This window comes from Delphinapterus leucas, chromosome 1, assembly GCF_059928025.1.
Source record: "Delphinapterus leucas isolate spDelLeu-1000000601 "Yukka" chromosome 1, BTC_Dleu_Yukka2, whole genome shotgun sequence".
In the NCBI taxonomy this organism is placed as follows: Eukaryota; Metazoa; Chordata; class Mammalia; order Artiodactyla; family Monodontidae; genus Delphinapterus; species Delphinapterus leucas.
The window spans coordinates 109,188,939-109,212,183 of record NC_143129.1 but is presented as its reverse complement, the minus strand read 5'-3'; the positions used below and the strand labels follow the sequence as shown (position 1 = coordinate 109,212,183).

Here is a 23,245-nt window from a genome sequence, read left to right as displayed (position 1 = left end):
TCCTACATCACAATACATTAAAGTCTCTCTTGCAAAGTGGTAGTGTGTATACACTGAAGAACATGTATGGGTCTAAGACTAACCCAAATCAGAGTTCAAACTCTTGACTTCTACCACTTTCTGTCAGTATGACCACTAGCTTATTATTTGAGCTTTCTGAACCTTAGTTTCTTCATAGAAAGATAAACAACCCTTTCATAAGGTTACTGGAAGAATAAAAGGAGATAATGTACATAAATTATCCTTCATATATTAAGTGTTGAATAAATGTGTCAGTACTAGTACTTTATATTGATTGTTCAATATAATTCCTGGATGACTTAGATAATACTTGTCATGTTTTTTTATGTTAGGCAGTGAAAACACAGATGTTTTTATATTACGCTCTAGTTTTCAGCATATCTGGAATATTCCATAATTTTTGAAATAAGAAAAAATATCCAAATTCTGACTAAAAACCAGTCAGAATTTCTAACTCCTCTTCACAGGGCTTAAATCTCTATACCCCAAAACATAAATTTAAACATAAATTCATATGTCTATCTTAAATAGAGTAGGGGATAAAGGCTCTTCCTTTCTTAAAGATCTGTGGTTTATCCCAATATAAGCTAGAATCTTAATATTTCTTACCTCCTCCCCCTCAGGTGGAACATCAAGAGATTGGAAGAAGATACTGACAAAGGTGTTTCTATTAACAAAAAATTTCACACAGTAAAATGTAAGATCTACCGTATGAAATCGTTATTATCAAAATCTTCCTGTAACACTTTCAGAGAAGGAATGGAATATACTTGAAAGTCACCATCTTGATCAGGGAGCTGACAGGTATAATTCCTAGCGTAAAGGTCACTGACCCGAAGGTCAAACCTTAAACACATGTCACAGCATCAAAGGCTGATTTTTACTTCTATATCAAAACATCACATAATTATGATCATACTACTTGCGTAAAGAACAGTGTAAGATTATCTCCCTGAAGGCTTTTGAGGAGAACCAAGGCAATAAAGTACTAGTTTAACAGAATTCATTCCCTTGTAAAAGGGCCCTTGGGGAGGGGAAGGGAATTGAATAAGGAAGTGACATTTCCCAAAGAAGAGAGAGGCTCCATGATACATGGCTAATTAATTGTAAATAAGGTGGTCTTCTGGTTGGGAATGAGATGAATTGCCAGGTCCAACTTAAAAATCAGACATATGCAAACATGAAGTTAAAAAAGTAGAGTTACACAAAAATTGTTTTGGCTTTGCCCTTCAGAGGGCAGGAGGAATGAAGAAAGGAATGAAAATGGTACAAGAGTAAAAAAGAACTATGTGGAAACAAGATTTTATAAAAGGAACTATCTCTGAGATCAGCGTATTTATTTACCCAATGCACTCCACTAACTTTTTAAACTTTTTCCCCCCCAGATTCTTCTCTATAAACAACTTTGTGCCATCTATTTTTGCCTAAGACATACTCAAAAGTATTTTGTGAGGTATATGAACTATAACTTTCCCCAAAAAATCAAAATTTGAAAAAAACTGCAAATATAGGCTAATGTCTGCTAGATCTTTTTGAAAAGGGCTTTGCTATTCCTACATTCATGTGACTTAATTTAAAAAAACTTCTTCAAGAGCAAGGATTGTTCATAGAACTGTTATTTTTATTTTTTTATTTTTTGCAACTACAAGCATGATGAAATGAACAGGATGGCTTCCCCATCCTCAGATTCTTGATTTGCAGTTCCAAATATTCGTGGTATGCAATAACCCATACTCTCTCCCCACTCATCAGGATGATGTACTTTTTACTTTCAGTAGGTTGAAGTGGAGGGTATGATTTAATATTACCCTTACTCATGGAACCTAAAAGAAAAGCAAATGGTAGAGCAGCAGGTGGGTGACAGAACAAAAAAAAAAAGAGGGAAAAACATCCACAGGGATCTTTTCCTTCTCTCCTCCTCTCTCTCTCTGAAGAAAACGTATAAGTATCTATTTCCAACAGATAGTGAGTAGGTGACAGAAACGGAAATAAGACATCTATAAAAGGGAGACAGAGTTGATGAGGGAAGAGACTGTCTCCCAGGAGGCTTCTGAGCAGGATTATGGTAAGAAAGAGTAGTAATTTAACAGAACCCATTCCTAGTAAAAAGGCATGTGGGGTGTGAGTAATGAAGTGTTATTTTATAGCAAGGCAAAATAATACACAGGTAGGGAATTGTAAATAAGATGGTCATCAAATGTCTTGCCAGGTTGAAGTAAAAAATCAGACACATCCAAATATACAAAAGTGGAGTCATTCAATAAATTTGTTTTTTTGTTTCTTTTTTTTTTTCTTTCAGGCAGCTGGGGGGAAAACAAAAGGTAAGGAATTGGATCTGCCAGTCACTGAGTTCCTTCACTAACTCGTGCTTCTACTCATTAGCCCCATCCTGAAATATCAGCATAAATGCCAATTCAATTTTCCTTAACACCCAGCTCACACAATGCCAAAGATCCTCAACAATTTCTGGCCTACAGGGATACAAACAAGAATTTTAAGGTACACGTGGGAATTTACATGTCCTTCAAATTGAAAATCTACCTGTTTCTCTGAACAGTAATTCAAAAATAATCTTTGGTTAGCGATGAGAAAATTTAATTAGTCAAAGCTTTCTGCATCTTTAAGGCAGCCATAATTAGTTCTAATGCAATGATCTACTCTATTAGGTCTCCTTTATACTATACTGCTGTTAGTCTCAGCATGTTACAGATTATATTCTCTGTAACTTTTTAAAACATGCTTAAATGAAATGATAATTATCTTCCTCAAAGAAGTATGTTCTCCTGATGACCCACCAATAAATCCAGAAAAAGGAAGCTGCTTTCTTTCACACTAGAACAAAAACCACTTCAGATCAGTTTTTGAAATGTCTGTTTTTAACTATAATCTAGTGGGATGGTAAATTTATCAATCAATAAATACAAACATCATTGTTAAATTTAGAACAGGTAATAAATATATCAACATAACATCTACTGCCAAATAACTGACTTTAATGAATTTTTGTTCAGTACTTTTAAAAGTCCTAAGATGCTTACTTTAATTTCAACTTGTTCTTCCATTTCTTTAGTTTTTATTGTAGTATATTCCTTTTCAAGCCTGAGAAAGAAAAAAAAAAAAGTTAAAGGTATGCTTTCATTCCAAACTAGTTACGGAAATTATAAAATTTAAAACCATATATTAACACAAAATACAATTTTGCTATGTTCCCCCAACTTATGACTTGAGATACTTGAAATCAGAAACACCATCTCAATAGTTATACAAGCTACCACGAAAAAAAAATTACTTCAAAAATAACAAATATAAGAACCACACAAAAGTAAACTTTAGAAAGTAAAATGCTATAAAAGCACCAGAGAACTGAGTTTAGAGATTCTATTCAGCCCTTAACTTACAGAAGAAGCACAAACCCTTCCCTCTCAAATTAAAATACACTGATAAAGTTCAACTGGATCTTAACTAAACTTGACTAGAAATTTGTAAGGGGAGAAAAGGAACAACTCTTCCTAACAAAAAATTCCAGTTAATAAATGTAGAAAGAATGAGGCAAATATAAAAATCACCATTAGAACTCCACAATAAATAACTGCCAATAGGCAAGAAAAATGAATGAATGCTAAAATTAGTGGGTAAAAGTTTAAGCACAGTCTCAAAGTATCTCTCCCCAAATATTTACTAATTACAAAGGAAAAAATAGTAAATTTATAGTACAGGATCTTAGCAGACAGCATCTGAGCCAAATGATGAAGGTTAACATCACCGGTAATGCATACTGACATGACACACCCCCTGTTAAAAAGTACTGAGAAAGGCGGCACCTCACCTCTGTGGTATCCTTCCCAATAATGCATATCCTCAATCTAATCAAGAGAAATCATCAAACCCCAATTGAAGGACATTCTAAAAAATATTTGACCAGCTCGCATCAGAAGTGCCAAGGTCAGAAAAAACAAGAAAAGACTGAAGAACTGTCACGGACTGTAGGAGAGTAAGAAATGACAAACAAATGCAAGGTACTATTTTTGCAACTCTACTATAAACACAAAATTATCTTAAAAAATTATCGGCCATCCAAAAATTAGTCCTACCAAATTATTTTTATACCTTACTCTCAATCAAAAATGTTAATAAAAAGTTAAACCCTCCAAATAATAACTAGGTCCCACATAACTTATAGCTTCTTTTAAAAATCAAGTTCTCCCTCAAAGGACAAGAATCTATTATGTACTATGTATAATTTCATTTATCTCACAGAACATTTTTTTTATTGTGGTAAAATACACATAACAAACTTTACCATCTTAACTATTTTTAAATGTACAATTCAGTGGTATTAAATACATTTATAATGTTGTGCAGCCATCACCACCATCATGTCCACAGCTTTTTTCATCTTATAAAACTGAAACTCTGTACCTATGAAACAATAACACCCCATTTCCCCCTCTCACCAGGCCCTGGCTACAACCATTTTACATTCTGTCTATGTGAGTCTGAGAACACTAAGTATCTCATATAAGTGGAATCATACAGTATTTGTCCTATTGTGACTGGCTTATTTCACTTAGCATAATGTCCCCATAGTTCACCCATATCATACCATACATTGAGCGTCTCTTTATGTGCTTACTGACCATTTATATCTCTTCTTTGGAAAAATGTCTATTCAAATCCATTGTCCATTTTTTAATCCAGCTGTTTTGTTTTTGGCTGTTGGGTTTTAAGAGTTCTCTATATATTCTAGATATTAATCTTTTATCAGATATGTGATTTGCAAACATTTTCTCCCATTCTGTGGGTTGCCTTTTTCTGTTGAATGTCTTAGAATACACAAAAATTTTCTCAAAGTACAGTAATATTTTATTTTTAAATTTTATGAGCCTCTAATGGATAGAACTTTTCTGAATTTTTTATTTTTATGTTTTCTTCCAGTTTTATTGAGATATAACTGACATACAGCGTCGTATAAGTTTAAGGTGTACAGAATAATAATTTCACTTATATACATCATGAATTATTACCACAATAAGTTTAGTGAACATCCATTACCGCATATAGATTTTTTAAATCAATTATTTATTTATTTACTTTATTTTTGGCTGCATTGGGTCTTCCTTGCTGCCTGCGTGCTTTCTCTAGTTGCGGCAAGCGGGGGCTACTCTTCGTTGCAGTGCACAGGCTTCTCATTGTGTTGGCTTTTCTTCTTGCGGAGCGCGGGCTCTAGGCACGCGGGCTTCCGTAGTTGTGGCTCGCGGGCTCTAGAGTGCAGGGTCAGTAGTTGTGTCGCATGGGCTTTGTTGCTCTGTGACATGTGGGAACTTCCCGGACCAGGGCTTGAACCTTTGTCCCCTGCATTGGCAGGCGGATTCTTAACCACTGCACCACCAGGGAAGCCCCAACCTGTTACATTTTTAAATTAAAGTTGTTCCGCTCTAGGGCTTAAAATAGAAAAAAAAATTTTTTTTCCTTGTGATGAGAACTCAGAATTTACTCTCTTAACGACTTTCATATATAATGTACAGCAGTGTTACCTATCTTTATCATGTTATACATTACATCCCCAGTACTTACTTATCTAAAAACTGGAAGTTTGTGCCTTTTGACTGCCTTTATCAATTCCCCCTCTCTTGGCCCCCACCTCTAGTAACAACAAATCTGATCTCTTTTTCTATGAGCTTATTTGTTTCTGAAATATAACTGACCTACAACACTGTGTTAGTTCCTGGTACACAACATAGTGATTTGACATTTCTATACATTTCAAAAGGATCACCTAACAAAGCTATTACATAACTACTGACCATACTCTCCACACTGTACATTTCACACTGAGGACTCATTTTGTAACTGAAAGTTTTTACCTCTTAATAACCAAATTTTAAATTTTTCATGAACTTTAGTTTGTCTATTTTTTCTTTTGTTGTCTGTGCCGTTGGTGTCATATGCAAGATATCATTGCCAAATCCAATGTCATGAAGCTTTTGCCCTATGTTTTCATCTAAGAGTTTTAGTTTTAGTCCTTAGATCTTTGATCCATTTTGACTTAAATTTTGCATATGGTGTTAGGTGAGGGTCCAACTTCATATTTTCGCATGTGGATATCCGGTTTTCTCTGCACCATTTGTTGAAAGACAGTCCTTTCCATATTGAATGGTCTCAGCATCCTTGACAAAAATCATTTGATCATGTAAGGGCTTATTTCTGTCTTTATTCCAGTGCCAACCTGTTTTGATTACTGTAGCTTTGCAGTAAGTTTAGAAATCAGGATGTGTGAGTCCTCCAGATTTGTTGTTCTTGTTCAAGATTATTTTGGCTATCTGGGGTCCTTTAAGGTTCCATATGAATTTTAGAATGGGGTTTTCTATCCGCAAAAAAAAAATGTCATCAGTATTTTGATAAGGACTGCACTGAATCTGTAGATCATTTTGGGTAGTACTGACATCTTAACAAGATTAAGTCTTCCAATCCTTGAATATGGGATGTGTTTCCATTTGTTTATATATTTAATTTCTTGCAGTAATGTTTTGATGTTTTCATTGTACAAGTCTTTTGCCTCCTTGGTTAATTCCTAAGTATTTATTTTGATGCTACTGAAAAATAAAACTTTTTCACTGATCCACTGGTTGTTTAAGAGTGTGTTGTTTAATTTCCGAAAAATTGCTGTTTCCGGTTTTACTTCTGTTATTGATATCTAACTTCAACTTGTTATAGCTGAAGAAGATATTTTGTACATCTCTTAAAATCTACTGAGACTTAATAGTGTTGTTGTTATTGGGTAAAGTGTTCTGTGTATCTCTATTAGATAAAGTTGGTTTATTGTGTTGAGTCCTCTATTTCCTTACTTATATTCTCTGGTTGTTCTATCCATTACTGAGAGTGGGATATTGAAGTCTCCAACTACTACTGTAGAACTGTCCATTTCTCACTTCATCTGTCCATTTTTGCTTCATATATTTTGATAGTCTGTCATTGGTGTATAAATATTTATAATTGTAACACCTATTGCTATATTGAACCTTTCATTAATATATATTACCTGTCTTTGTCTCTTGGAAACTCTTAAAATTTAAAGTCTGTTTTGTCTGATATTACTATAGCTACCTCTGCTCTCTTTTGTTTACTATTTGCATGGAATATCTTTTCCCAACCTTTCGCTTTCAATCTATTTGCATCTTTGGATCTAAAGTGAGTCACCTGTAGATAACATGTAGTTGGATCATGTGGTTTTCCCCATTCTGCCAATCTATGTCTTTTGGAGAGTTTAATTCATTTACTTTTTTTTTTTTTTTTTTTTGCGGTACGCGGGCCTCTCACTGCTGTGGCCTCTCCCGTTGAGGAGCACAGGCTCCGGACGCGCAGGCTCAGCGGCCATGGCTTATGGGCCCAGCCGCTCCGCGGCATGTGGGATCTTCCCAGACCACGGCACAAACCCGTGTCCCCTGCATCGGCAGGCGGACTCTCAACCACTGCGCCACCAGGGAAGCCCATTAATTCATTTACTTTTAAAGTAAGTACTGATAAGGAAGGACTTACTGTAATTTTGCCATTTGTTTGCTATATGCCTTGTAGCTTTTGTTGTCCCTCATTTCCTGCATTATTGTTGTCTTTAGTGTTTAGTTGGTTTTTTTGTAGTGAAATGCTTAAATTCCTTTCTAATTTCCTACTGTGTATATTCCATTGTTATTTTCTTTGTGGTTCCATGGAGATTATATTAACATTCTAAAATTATAATACTCTAATTTGAATTTATAGCAGCTTAACTTCAATAATATACAAGAACTCTGCTCTTTTATAGCTTCTTTCCCACCCCTTTTGGTTACTGGTCACAAAAGCATGTATTTATACATTGTGTGCCCCAAAACACAAACTAATGATTCTTTTAAATCTATTAGTCTCCTAAATAATGTAGAAAACAAGATTTGGAGCTACAAACAAAAATTACAATACTAGTAACTTTTAGACTAATAATTGCTTTTTAAAAAATGTATTAATTTATTAAATCATGTAGAAAACAAAAAGTGGAGTTACAATCCACTGTTATGATAATAATAGCTTTCATAATTGCCCATGTGTTTGCCTTAATTAAGAAGTTCATTTTGTGAGATGACTTTGAGTTACTGTTTCGTGAGTGTCCTTTCATTTCACCCTGCAGGAATGAGTATTTCCTGAAGGGCAGATCTAGTGATAAACGAGCTTAGCCTTCATTTACCTGGGAATGTCTCGATTTTCCCCTCACTTTTGAAAGACAGTTTTGCCAGATACAGGATTCCTGACTGTTTTTCCTTTTAGCACTTTGGATATAAAGGCCCACTTGTCTTCTGGCCTCCAAAGTGTCTGATGAGAAGTATGTTTATAATCTTATTGAGAATCCCTTGTACATAATGATTGGCTTCTCTTTTGCTGCCTTCAAGATTTGCTCTCTCTTTGCCTTTTGCAAGTCTGATTATAATGTGTCTTGGTGTGGGGTCTTTCTTACATCACTTTACTTGGAGTTAATGAGCTTCTTAAATGTTTATATTCATGTCTTTCAACAAATGTGTTAAGTTTTCAGCCATTATTTCTTCAAACATCCTATCCCTCCACCCCACCTTCTCAGATTCCCACAATATGTATGTTGGTCCACTTGATGGTATCCCACAGATCCCTTAGGCTCTGTTCACTTTTCTTAGGTCTTTTTTGTTGTTGCTATTCCTCGAACTCAGTTATTTCCAGTATCCTATCTTCAGGTTCACTTATTCTTCTACCTGCTCAAATCTGCCTTTCAATCACTCTAGTGAACTTTTCATTTCAGTTATTGTACTTTTCAGATCCAGAATTTCTTTTTGGTTTCTTTTTAGATTTTCTATCCCTTTACTGATATTTCCATTTTGTTCATACATCTTCTTTACTTTTCCCACAGCTTCCTTTATTTCTTTGAGCATCTTTTAAAGTTTCTATCTACCAAATATGCAATGAAGTTTCCTTCAGATACAGTTTATTTTTTTCCTTTGAATGGGTCATATTTTCCTGTTTCTTCACATGCCTTGATTTTTTTGTTGTTGAAAACTAGACTAGTAATGTGGGAACTCTGAAAATCAGATTCTCCCCCTCCCCAGGATTTGCTGGGGGGTTTTTTGTTATTGTTTTTGGCTTTTTGATTGTTATAGGCTGTCTCTGTGTTGATGACCAACCTGAGCTGTAAACTTACGGTATCCACAGGTCTTTTCTGAGCCTCTCCCTTGGGCATACACAGTCACATTTTAATTTTCTCCATATACGCAGTTGTTTTTGAACGTCCTAGTCTTTTGTGTCTGGCTCCCAAAAGCGGAAAAAGAAAAAATTGAAGGGGAGAAAAGGGCACGAGCCCTTTAAATCTCTTGGCAGTCTCTTCAGCCAGAGGAAGAGGTGCAACAACAGTGGAGAGAGGTGCGACATCAATGGGGAGATGTGCAACAACAACTTCTTTGCACCTGTCCGATCAAAAACAGTGATCAGGAATCAGAGCACAGATCCCCAATATGTGGAGGACATGGTCTTTCTTGCCCACCCTGACTCCCATAAGCTGCATGCAGGCTGTTCCAGGAATACAAGCACAGCTGCCTGTCAGTGGCTAAGGGGTAGAGAATGGGTAATGTGCTAAGAGCTGAACTGATCAAATTAACTGCAATTTACCATGCCTACCCCTAGAAGTTACAAGTCTTCAATAGACTTCAGAGTTCCAAAACAGTTAACATCAGACAGATTCTGCCAGTGCAACTACTGTCTAGGTGGCAGACAGATTCCTGGTGCTTCCTACTCTGCCATCTTTTCACAATCTTCTGTCCACAGTGCCTATGTAATATGCCAATTTTGAGGCTTAGAAAGAAGAAGAAACTTGCCTAAGGTCACACCCTTAACTGCTACACTGCTATGTCTCTTACTTTGGTATGTCTAAAAGAATACAGGATATCCAAAAAATTTTTGATTCTAAAAAAGTGCGAAACATTTTGAGCAATGGCTGCACTGTTGAAATAACTGTATAGCCTTCACAAATGACTACTGTGAAGCAGATATTTTGTAATGTATTGTGATAAATGTCATCATTACTCATTCACAAACCTAAAACAAAACACTATGAGTTATCATTTAATCCTTGATTCCCAATTCAGTCACCAAGCATGTTCAATTCAACCACCTTAACACTGCTCTAAAATTCAATATTACTTTTTCATCTGCATTGATAATTTTTTTAAACAAACTTTATTTTTTAGAACTGTTTTAGATTTACAAAATAATTAGAAGAGGATAGAATTTCTGTAAACCCCAACCCCAGTTTCTCCTAGGTTTAAACCTTACATTAGTATAGTACATTTATGACAATTAATGAACCAATATTAATATATTATTAACAACTAAAGTCCATACTTTATTCAGGTTTCTGAAGTTTTTGGCTCATGTCCTTTTTCTACTCTAGGATCCCATCCAGGATACCACACTACATTTAGCTGTCACGTCTTCTTAAAGTCCCATGGTTAGGACAGTCTCTCAGACTTTCCAAGTTTTTGATGACCCTGACAGTTTGAGGAGTACTGGTCATCAGGTGCTCTGTAGAATGTCCCTCAACTGGGATCTGTCTCATGCTTTGCTCATGATTATATTGGTAATATGGGTTTTGGGGGAGGAAGACCACAGAGGTAAGTCCCATTTTCATCAAAGGTATAAACTATCAACAGGATACCACTGTTGATGTTGACCTTGATCACCTGGCTGAGGTATGATCAGGTTTCTGCAAACCTACTTCCAAGTAGCTGCAAAGCTACCTCCCTCTCCCTTCACTGGTAGTATTTTTAGGCCTTTGTTATGGCTTATCTAAATTACTAGAGGAATCTTTTAATTGTTCTTGCTACTTGCCAGTTTCTTAACTCAATCTTTTCTAAACACTATTACCAAAGTGGTATTTTTGGGGGACTTCCCTGGTGGCACAGTGGTTAAGAATCGGCCTGTCAATGCAGGGGACACGGGTTCAAGCCCTGGTCCGGGAAGATCCCACATGCTGTGGAGCAACTAAGCCCATGCACCACAACTACTGAGCCCACGCTCTAGAGCCCGTGAGCCACAACTACTGAGACAACGTGTGACAACTACTGAAGCCCGTGCACCTAGAGCCCGTGCTCCACAACAAGAAAAGCCACCACAATGAGAAGCCTGCGCACCACAACGAAGAGTAGCCCCCATTTCCCTCAACTAGAGAAAGCCCATGCGCAGAAACAAAGACCCAACACAGCCAAAAAATAAAAACAAACAAATAAATTAATTAATTTTAAAAAATCAGGGCTTCTCAAAAACCAGTCTGAAAACTACCTAGTAGTTCTTAATTAAAAAAAAACAATAACAACACTCAGTGGCTTCACACAGATATAAATAAATAAGCAAGCAAGCAAGCAAAGAGATAAAAAGAGAAAGAAGGGAAACCTCTTACTTATACTAGAATGCCAATTAATAAGGAAGGAATGAGGGAGTGAGACAATCATAAACAGAGCCAAATATGGGGAGGGAAAGTTTGGTAAGGAACAGGATATTATATAACCTCAAAGTACCTTGACACAAATTACTTATTCATAAAAGACAAAATAATAACTTTATAGTAGTGAAATCTAGCAGACATCACCTTATTAACCAAGTGATCAAAGCTAACATCATCTTCCTTAAAAAAGTAAAAGTAGAGCTACCATATGATCCTGCAATCCCACTCCTGGGCATATATCTGGAGAAAAACATAAGCTGAAAAGATACATGCACCCCAATGTTCATAGCAGCACTATTTACAATACAAGACATGGAAGAAACCTAAGTGTCCATTAACAGCTAAATGGATAAAGAAGATGTAGTATATACACACTATGGCCTATTACTCAGCCTTAAAAAAGAATGGAATAATGCCATTTGCAGCAACATGGATGGACCTAAAGATTATGATACTAAGTGAATTGAAGTAAGCCAGAGAAAGACAAATAGCATATGATATTGCTTATATGTGCAATATAAAAAAATGATACAAATGAACTTATTTATAAAACAGAAATAGACTCACAGACATAGAAAACAAACTTATGGTTACCAAAGCAGAGAGGATAAATTAGGAGTTTGGGATTAAAATATACACATTACTATACATAAAATAGATAACCAACAGGGACCTACTGTATACAGGGAACTATACTCAATATCTTGTAATAACCTATAATGGAAGAGAATGTAAAAAAAGTATATATACATATATATGTGTGTGTGCGTGTGTATATATATATATCTATATATATCTATATATATATCTGAATCACCTTGCTGTACACCTGAAGCTAACACAACATTGTAAATCAACTATATTTCAATAAAAATTTAAAAATAAATAATTGTTTTTTAAAAAAGGTAACATCATCAATATTGAGACAAGCCAAGACTGATGAGAAGATACAATATTATTGGTATACCTGCCAAAAATGCGCAACCTGAATCTAATAATGAGGAAATGTTAGATTAAACCAAAATTGTGGGATCTTCTACAAAATAACTAGCCTGTACTCTTCAAATATATCAAGGTCAAGAAACACAAAGCATTGAGAGAGCATTTCAGATTAAAGGAGACTGAAATGACACCATTTACAATACAAACATGGAAGACCTAATGCAATACACGGGACTTTCCTGGTGGCGCAGTGGTTAAGAATCCACCTGCCAATGCAGGGGACATGGGTTCGAGCCCTGGTCTGGGAAGATCCCACATGCCGTGAAGCAACTAAGCCCATGCACCACAACTACTGAGCCAGCGTGCTGCAACTACTGAAGCCAGCACGCCTAGAGCCCGTGCTCCACAACACGAGAAGCCACCGCAAGAAGTCTGTGCATCGCAACGAATAGTAGCCCCCACTTGCTGCAACTAGAGAAAGCCCGCATGCAGCAATGAAGACCCAACACAGCCAAAAATAAATAAAATTAAATCTTTAAATAAATAAATAAACAAATTGCAATACATGATCCTGGAGGGTCTGGAGTGGATACAGGACCCAGGGGGTAAGGGGTTAAGGGTGGGGAGTGGGTAGAAGTTGGGGATGGGAGGAGGAGATTGTTGTAAGGAATATTATTGGGACAAATGATAAAATTTGAACTTCTTTTATGGATTAGAATACTATTGTATCTATGATAATTTCCTGATTTTGATTAACTGCTGACTTCGGTTTAAAGAAAAAAAAAAAAAGCTCTGTTCTTAGGAAGTACATATTCAAGTATTTAAGGAAAAAGGGCACAATATCTCAACTTACTCTAAAATGTGTCCTCCCAAAAATAATGGGTATGGATTTTACTTACACACACACACACACACACACACACACACACATTATTTTATTTATATATATGCATGTGGGGGGGGGAGGAAAATAAAACAAATGGGGCAAAATGTAAACAATTGGTGAATTTGGATAAGTGGCATAAGGGAGTTCCTTGTAGTATATTTGTAACTTTTTTGAAAAGTTTAAAAGTATACCAAAATAAAAATTACAACAAAAGAAGCCAAAGGCTAAGACTGCTTGCTTGCAACATTCATATCTTAAAGAAACCTCTAAACCACATGTGAGTGATTAGTGAGCAGTTGAAACATGGCTAATACAACTGATTTAATGAACCTTTAATTCTATTTAAATAGCCACATACAGGTAGTGGCTACCATACAGGACAGCACAGCTTTAAATACCCCTAGGTTCCCACCACGTTTCAAACTTCACTGCCTATTACACTCCCATTTGCCTACAGTACAGTCACACTGGCTTTTTACTGTTCTTAAATATATCAATCATTCTTATTTCATTCATTACATTTACTGCTCTCTCAGCATGAAATATATTTGCTCAGATAATCACATGGCTCCCTCTCTCACTTCCTTCAGCTGTCTGCTCAAATGGTGCTTTATCAGTCTGTGTGCCCTATCCTGAGTTCTTTATCTAAAAAAAGCACCCCATCACTTCCATGTACTTCATCCTCCTTTACTTTTCCTGCATGGCACTGACACTGATGGACATGATACTGTATATTTGTTCAGGAGCTGCTCCATTTGATTTTTCTTGCTTTGCTCTCTCAGGGCACACTCCTTCTGGGGCAAGTCATTCTGAAATTGTACCTTTTCTTTGGAACTCCAGAGGTTTTTGTATCTCAAAGTCAGTCTTCTGCACTTCTGTAAGTTCCACAAAGGAGGAACTCCCTCTCTGTAGTCATCATTTAACCCCAGCAACTGGAAACATAAGTTTTTTAAAACTATACTCTGGTGCCCTCTCCTTCAGAAAACAACCTGAGGGCTTCCCTGGTGGTGCAGTGGTTGAGAATCTGCCTGCTAATGCAGGGGACACGGGTTCGAGCCCTGGTCTGGGAGGATCCCACATGCCGCGGAGCAACTGGGCCCATGAGCCACAACTACTGAGCCTGTGAGTCTGGAGCCTGTGCTCCGCAACAAGCAAGGCCACGACAGTGAGAGGCCCGCGCACCGCAATGAAGAGTGGCCCCCCCTTGCCACAACTAGAGAAAGCCCTCGCACAGAAACGAAGACCCAACACAGCAAAAATAAATAAATTAATTAATAAACACCTACCCCCAACATCTTCTGTTAAAAAAAAACAAACAACCTGAATCTTCATCTTCTGCCATCCTCCTATCCAGCCATGTCAGTGGTCTTCAACTTTTTTTTCTCATGTACCTGCTAAAAGAATGTTGCCCCTTATATACTTTAAAGAAGTCTAAAAAATTTTTGTTACCTAAGTGCATATAGTTGCAAAGGATGCGATTTATATATGCTTACATTTTTTCACTAAAGCTTTAAATGAGACTTATTTGATTTATGGATGTCTACTCTATAACCTAAGCAGCAAAGGCAGTCACTGTTACTAAACCAATGAGTCAAATTATATTTACTTTCTCTATCACTAAAGTTCATGTTCTTTTTCAACTCAAATAAGTATATATGAATACATAACCCCATAACCACCATTCTATTTTTCAATTCTAACTATAAGCAAGATAAGGCAGCCTTGCCAAGCATTTGTCAGCTGGATGAAATAAGAAGCTGCTCCATTTGATTTTTCTTGCTTTGTTCTCTAAGGGCACACTCCTTCTGTAGCAAGGCATTCTGAAATTGTCCCTTTTGTTTGGTACCCCAGAGATTTTTATATCCCAAAGTAATGTACCACAGTAAGAACTGGAGTGACAGGTTTGCCTTACTTTTATAAAGTGGTAGAAGGCAGATTGTAAAAGGGGAGCTAGAAAGGAGAACAAAGATACTGTAACAAAGAAGAACAAACCTGACTCCATATTGGATCTATTCCTTTAGCTCTAACCTTTGAGCTCTGTTGCCTGTTTTTAGTTATGCTGGCTCTGCACCTTTGTAAAAGGATGTTGCCTATAGCCTAAAATATACATGAGAGCCCATTCTCAAGGCTCTGCCTCCCAGGCTTGATCTTTAAAAGTATCAATATAACACTTTTCCATTCATACAGAGATAAAAAGTTGCAGAACAGAGAACAACATTTGTTTTGTTGAGGGTTGATAGGAACATTGCAGCTAGACTCAGGTGGACAGCTGGAAGAACAAAGGATTCTGGCACCAAGAAGTCTGCAACAACCAGCTACACACTCTCCCCTTTTAGTATTAAAGAGACCTAAATCCTAACTCGGGTAAAATGGTTCACTGGGACACCAGTCCACCATCTTCCTGGTCTTCCGGCTTTGCAAATAAAGTCACTATTCCTTGCCCCAACACCATGTCTCTCTATTTATTGGCCTGTCGTGTGGTGAGTACTACAGGCTTGAACTCAGTAAAAGTACCTCTACCATAGGAATATTATCAGGGCAGATAAAAGTTAGGAAAGAATGAAAATCTAGTTACCATGCTCTGAACATTTTCCTGGGCCCCAACAGACTAGACTGTGTATGCAGTTTAAAGACACATAGTTTAGGCATCTCTTACATGTTATATTAATAACATGTTATATTGACATCTACCAGACTGTAATAGGCTATTTAATTCTGTTCTGCCACCATCCTACCCACAGGAAATTTGAACCTTCTTCAGAGCCAGGTCCAAGTCTAAGTTCATTACATTCTGAGAGTGATACTTAGTAGAAATGGATGACACTCATCTTTTAATACTGATGAAGTATTATTCTCCAGAATATGCATAAACAACTAACCACTAAGAAGTAGTCAATGCAGTAAGAAGTAGATACTGCAACAGAAAAGGAAGGGAAGTACCAACAAAAGAAAAAAAAAGGGAGGGAAAGAAAACAGAAGCATATTTGTTACGGTGATCTATAATCAGTGATCTTTGATGTTACTATTGTAAAAAAGATTACAACTTGATGAAGGCTCAAATGATGATTAGCAATTTTTAGCAATAAAGTTTTTTTCTAATAAATTTATTTATTCATTTATTGATTTATTTTTGGCTGCACTGGGTCTTCTTTGCTGCACATGGGCTTTCTCTAGCTGCGGCGAGCAGGGGCTACTCTTCATGGCAGTGCGTGGGCTTTCCATTGCGTTGGCTTCTCTTGTTGCGGAGCACAGGCTCTAGGCATGCAGGCTTCAGTAGTTGTGGCACACAGGCTCAGTAGTTGTGGCTTGTGAGCTCTAGAGCACAGGCTCAGTAGTTGTGGCGCACAGGCTTAGTTGCTCCCCATGGCATGTGGGATCTTCCCAGACCAGGGATCGAACCTGTGTCCCCTGCGTTGGCAGACGGATTCTTAACCACTGTGCCACCAGGGAAGTCCCAATGAAGTATTTTTAAATTAAGGTCAACAGGCAGAAATTGAGATGGTGCCTAAGATTTTACCAATTATAGAACAGAACAGCTTTTCGGTCAGTAATGTCTCAAAATGATGGTGTGATGTGATTATTAGAAATTTCACAGGTAATTTATTAACAATAATAGTTGAATATGATAAATTGTCTTTTTTCAAATTAGAGCCAACTAATTTTAATAACATAATTCTTACTCATATTCTAATATACTTTCTGGAGTAGGAATCTCCATGGGAATAGTTGTACATGTTAATGTAATTTCACCTTGCAGCAGCAGAGATACTGAGAACAAGTGTCAGGAATGCTAACAATGACCTCAGGCTAAGATTTATTTAATTACTGGAACCTAGAAGAGTAAGAGCTGTTGTTCTTAATTAACACCTTTATCATATTTCAAAAATTAACCTTTACAGGCCAACACTGCATATCTTGAACTTTTATGAAATATATTCAAAGAAAAGTTTCACTAGAAAGTAATACACAGTAAACAAAATTTTAACTTAATGCATACTTCATGCCTATCTTGCTGGTTATGCTAATCTTGAACTTAAGTGATAAACTGGGATCAACTAAGAGGAAAAGAATGTCAGTGACTTAGACCACACCATAAAAGCAGTTTCTAAAATAACAGCACACTCACATATATACACTTACCAGGTTCCTAATTCTAATCAATGTGGAATGGAAAGGGGAGTTTTAAAAGTAATACACAATAATCCCATGCAACACTAGAGCACTATGAAATTCCAATATTAAATTTAGGTTATATTGAAACCAATACCACCAAATAAAACATTACAGCTCTATAAAATGAGGAGGAAATCTGCACTCACCACTAGAATGTTTTGCTTCTTCCATTTAATTTCCTAAATGCATCAACAAACCCCCATAACTAAAAAAACAAAATATAAAATACTTACTTTTTCATTTTTTTTGAGTTATACTTGACTTGGTAAGCTGCCTGGATTAATTTGTCTGGACCACCATCAAACTGATGTGGAATGACCTTCTGAAAGTGCTAAAATAAAATAGAAGAAAACATAAGAATGACTTAGTACCGTTTATTATCAATTAATTAATAGTAAAATCTAGAGACATTCAAGAAATCACGGCCTGGCTTACCTGTAACATCCCTTCCATGTCGAGTTGCATCAGTTCTGCCTGATTCATTTGAAGAAGCGCTAATCCTGCCCGAAACACTATTTCTAAACCCTGAGGAATCAAATTATAAAGTCAAATTTGTCTTATTCTTTCAAACCAAAAACTAATCATTCAAAAGAATACTAAGGTAAACATTTAGGTATCTAAACAGAGGTGCGCCCACATTTTCTGTAAAGAGTTGGAGAACAAATGTTTTAGGCTTTATGAGCCCTACCTATGGTTGCTGTCACAAATAATCAACCCTGCCATTGCAGCTCAAAAGCAGACACAGACATCACATCAACAAATGGTCACGGCTATGTTCCAAGAAACTTTATTTACAGAAATAAGTGGAAGGACAGATTTGGCATGCAAACCAGAAGAGATTAGTACATGAATCATAGCTTGAAGCTCCAGACTAACCTAACTTAGCTACATTATACAAACTGATCTTCCCAAGATGTAATTGATAACAATTAATAATATTCTTAGGTGCTCTCCATCACTGATCACCTATCCTTACCTTCCTACCTTCTCACTCAAAATATACAAGACAAAGGATCACTACTCCATATCACTGACAATTAGAAGGACTGCCTGCAAGGTGTTCATGGGATAGAAGAAACTTAATTATACTCATTACTTCTTCCTCTTTGGGTAACAGATGCATTGCAACAATATTGACTGTAAGGTAGACTTTACCCCTCACTAATTCTCACTAAATCAAAAAGGAGGTGAAACAGAGGTCTGATTAAGAGTGTGGGCTCCAGATTTTGAATGCCTACATCTGAATCCTGGTTACTATACCACTTATGTGTCCATAGACGAGCTACTTAATCTGTCTCTAAATATTGGCTTCCTAATCTCTCATCTATCAAATGGGGAGATGAATAGTACTGATAGGGTTGTTAAAGGATTAAATGAGATTATCCAGGTAAGCAGTTTAGCATGGAACACATGGGTCTCCTTTATCATTGGCCTCATTGCCCAGCTCTCATTAACCCAATGATTCCTTTGCTCAGTCTGCCCATTAACTCACCTCAGACATAAAGATATCAAATATCCTTGTTGCAATCGGTAGTGGAAAAGTCGTAAGGAAGATAGTCAGAAACCAAGATGATGCATACATTGAGGTATGAAAACTCTGAGACTGAAAATGCACAAAGAGCTCTGGAAGATGCTCCTAAAGAGGTGAAAAGAATTTCTTAGTTAAAACATGGTAAAACTGAGTATTTTAAGCCAGACCATTGTATACATACTAAAGTAGCTGATAGCAAACACAAACATAAAATTTAGGCTTCATACGGAAGAGTTAAGAGGCAGAAACTGACACATTCTGGACAGTGGTTATTGTCTGGAAAAGAAAGAAGGGAAAAAGGATGTGGAGTTGGAACTTAAAAAGTTGGAACTGGGGGCTTCCCTGGTGGCGCAGTGGTTGAGAGTCTGCCTGCCGATGCAGGGGACACGGGTTCATGCCCCGGTCCGGAAAGATCCCACATGCCACGGAGCGGCTGGGCCCGTGAGCCATGGCCGCTGAGCCTGCGTGTCCGGAGCCTGTGCTCCGCAACGGGAGAGGCCACAACAGTGAGAGGCCCGCATACCGCAAAAAAAAAAAAAAAAAAGTTGGAACTTTTTGATGATTTATTAATAAAAAGAAAAATTACAATAAATAAGTAAAAATTTTATATTTCTTTAATCTTATTTGTGGGTACATGGGTATCTGATATTTTCTATACTTTTCTATAAACTATAATATTTCCAAAAAAATTTTTTCTTTTCTTTTTTTTTTTATTTGCGGTATGCGGGCCTCTCACTGTTGTGGCCTCTCCCACTGCGGAGCACAGGCTCCGGACGCGCAGGCCCAGCGGCCATGGCTCACGAGCCCAGCTGCTCCGCGGCATGTGGGATCTTCCCAGACCGGGGCACGAACCTGTGTCCCCTACATCAGCAGGCGGACTCTCAACCACTGCGCCACCAGGGAAGCCCAAAAAAAATTTTTTAAGGGAAAGAGATGTTATCTTGAAATACTTTCAGGTGCTATCTACCATTGGTCACCTATCCGAAGCTTCCTACCTTCTCACCCAAAATACAGATACTTCAACACTCTAGTAATTCAAAACATAAATGACACATTAACTGAAAATAAACCAAGGGAGTTTAAGGGTGATAAAAATAAGCTTACTAGTTCAAAAAGAAAAAAAAATTAAGAATCACCAAGACCTACTTTGTCTTTTACTTTAAAATGTAAAAACATTTTGTATATTCCCTTCATCTCATCACACACAGAAAAGATAGAGAATTTTAAAATTGCTGTGGGTAAGGCTGCCAGGGAAAAGTAGACTTGTGAAAATGGCTCTTATGCCAGCTGAATGATTAACCTATATTCTTAAATTCTGCTTATTTAATTGAAATTTAAGTAAATGAAGAATATTTCTACCATTACATTACAGGACAAAATAGTAAATTGATTTATATATATAAATATAAAATTAAATCCCAAAAGATGAAATACTTCAAAGGTATTTTTTACTTGGTTTTGATTCCTCTCTTCCTCCTCTTCACCCTCACACAGTCACTAAGACTCTGACTCTTAAACTAGTAACACAAAAGGATAGAAACAATATATTTTTTAAAAGATTACAGGCTAGCAAAAAAAGTGATGAAAAGGGAAAGGCAGGGGAGAGGACTGAAAGAGATAAAAGAGATAGTCTCAAAGGAAATGAATTGATATCAGTGTCCAAATGTCATGGGCTTCTGTAAGAGAGCAAAGTCTACGTAAAATAATAGGATACAATATGGCATAATAAAGAAATTCATGCATCTAGGTTATGATATACTATATTTGGCACAAATGCTTAAGGTCTGAATATAAAAACTAGTCAAGTTCCAGACTGTGATCTACCTGCAGACAGCGCCTGAGAAGTAGGTCTAAACTGTGGATTAACTGAACAACAAATGATGATGTGATTAAAAGTTTTTTTTTCTATTGCTTTAATGCTTTTAACATTAAATTTGCTTAGTTGTCACTCAAACCAAGATGACAAAAAATATAAAGGCAATATGTTTTTGGTTAACACCACACTTTTACCTGTATCATGCATTCAAACTGGTACATACAAAGGCCTAATTCTGCCATACTTGGTTTAAAAAGTTCACGAAGTCTATAGTCTTGCATTAATTTAACAAATACACAGAAAGCTTCTTCTTCTGGCATCTGCATTAGGAGGAAAAAAGCAACATAGGTTAATGTTCTGTGATATGCAAATAAGCTAAACACATTTAAACTAAGTACCCATCCAACTATAAACAATGTTGTTATTTTGGTTTTTATTGTCATTAACTTTTTCTTCTACTGGAGCATAATTGCTTTACAATGTTGTGTTAGTTTCTGCTGTACAATGAAGTGAATCGGCTATATGTATATATATATCCCCTCCCTCTTGGACCTCCCTCCCACCCATCCCCACCCATCACCCCACCCATCTAGGTTGTCACAGAGCACCGATCTTAGCTTCCTGTGCATTATAGCATGTACCCACTAGCTATTTTACACATGGTAGTGTATATATGTCAATCCTGAGTGCCATGTGGTACAATATTAAAAGCAATGGACTAGAAATCAGAAGCTTCTAATTTCCCATTCTATCACCGACAATGAGAAGTTAGACAAATCTTACAGCCTCTGAGACCAGCTGCCTCACTTGCCTTACTCATGAATTCAACCAATGATTATTCATTTAAAGCCAGATACTTCTGAGTATATACCAGTGAACAAAATAAACAGTATCTACAAGGAGACTGAACCTTCTAGTTGGGAGAGACAGATAATACATGGAATAAATCAATTAACATATATGTCAGATGGTGAGAAGTGCTATGGAAATAAAGCAAAGTAGAGCAACAGGGAATCCCAGGGAGCTACAATGCTATTTATATATAGATAGGTCAGGGAAAGTCTCTTGATAAGGTAACATCTGAGCAAAATACTGAAGTAAGGGAACAACTGAAGAAAGAACAGTCCTGGGAGAATAATACAAAGGTCTATAAATGGAATCACAATTGGCATGCTCAAGGAACAACGAATAGGGGACTACTAAATTAGTAGTAATGTTACAAATGAAAGTATGGTTATGGAGGAGAAATAAAGAGAACCAAATTACATAGGATTTTAGAAGCCACTGTAAGGATGTGGACTTTTACCTTAAGTGAGATAGGAAGCCTTTCAAGGGTTCCAAGCAGAAACAATATGGCGTAAGTGTTAAAAGAACTTGTAAAATAAGTTTTAAAAAAACCTATAATTAGAGTTTTAAAGGTTCCAATTTCACATTTTATGTGTAACTCACTAGATAATCATATCACCTAAGATAATGAACGTAAAAGCTCTGTAATAAGAATATGTAGGCACATAACACTTATACAAATTATTTTGTGGTCTTTTTTTTTTTTGGCCTGCCACATGGCATGCGGGGATCTTAGTTCCCCAACCAGGGATGGAACGCATGCCCCCTACAGTGGAAGCACGGAGTCCTAACCACTGGACGGCCAGGGAATTCCCCTGTGTGGCTTTTCTTAAAATAAAATTTTCTAATGTCCATTCACTCACATTATACCAGTGTGTTTCAAAAGACGAAACCTCAAAGGGTCTCTAGGCACTCTTCTTACTGAAGACTACTTTTATTAACAATACACTTTTCCTGGACTTGACACAGCCATGGACAGGAGCCAAGAGTTATTCTTGGCAAAACCCATGCTTCCTTCCTTCCTCCCAACACACATAGCCACAGTTTTGCCTTGGAGACCATCCTTATTAATCCTGTCAAGGTTTATAGCCCCACTGATTTTTATATCAGTTACTGCAAGAAACCACACCTCCCAGAACTCTCATCCCATGTGCTTGGTTCTACTGCTCCCATAATTTAACACCATTTCCAATATTCCCGAAACCTTTTCCACAGTACTTTCTGAAACTGATAATACGCCATCAACAAAATATCCTACCTATACCCTCAATCTGTTTACCAAATATTCTTTCACTGTCTTTCTCTAAGTGAAACCTGATTCCCCCGAAGAATACTTCAACACCGAAACCTGGCTCTCTCCTGAGGTGGCTGTTTTCTCTCCCAGAGCACTGGAAGAGGCCTGGGGTAGAGAGGTTTATGTCCCTCCTTGGACCTCAATGCCTCACTGCCATTGCATTAACTGCCCCTTCTCTCTGAAACACATACCAGCAGATATTACCCTTTACTCCTCTTTTTTGCAGCATCTACAAACCTCTGGATCAACCC

General features: G+C 36.9%; 1 protein-coding gene across 2 annotated transcripts in view; it reads right to left on the bottom strand.

The window, feature by feature from the left end:
* The window catches only part of EVI5 (ecotropic viral integration site 5), a 205,719-nt gene that overhangs the window by 107,449 nt on the left and 75,025 nt on the right, over window positions 1–23,245 (bottom strand). For both annotated transcript variants that reach the window (XM_022553275.2, XM_022553278.2), the window contains exons 6-10: window positions 21,049–21,174; window positions 19,000–19,143; window positions 17,943–18,032; window positions 17,741–17,838; window positions 3,060–3,120 (exon numbers count right to left, since the gene is read on the bottom strand). In XM_022553275.2, coding sequence (XP_022408983.1) covers window positions 3,060–3,120; window positions 17,741–17,838; window positions 17,943–18,032; window positions 19,000–19,143; window positions 21,049–21,174 — 519 coding nt within the window. The remainder of the gene's footprint in view (window positions 1–3,059; window positions 3,121–17,740; window positions 17,839–17,942; window positions 18,033–18,999; window positions 19,144–21,048; window positions 21,175–23,245) is intronic.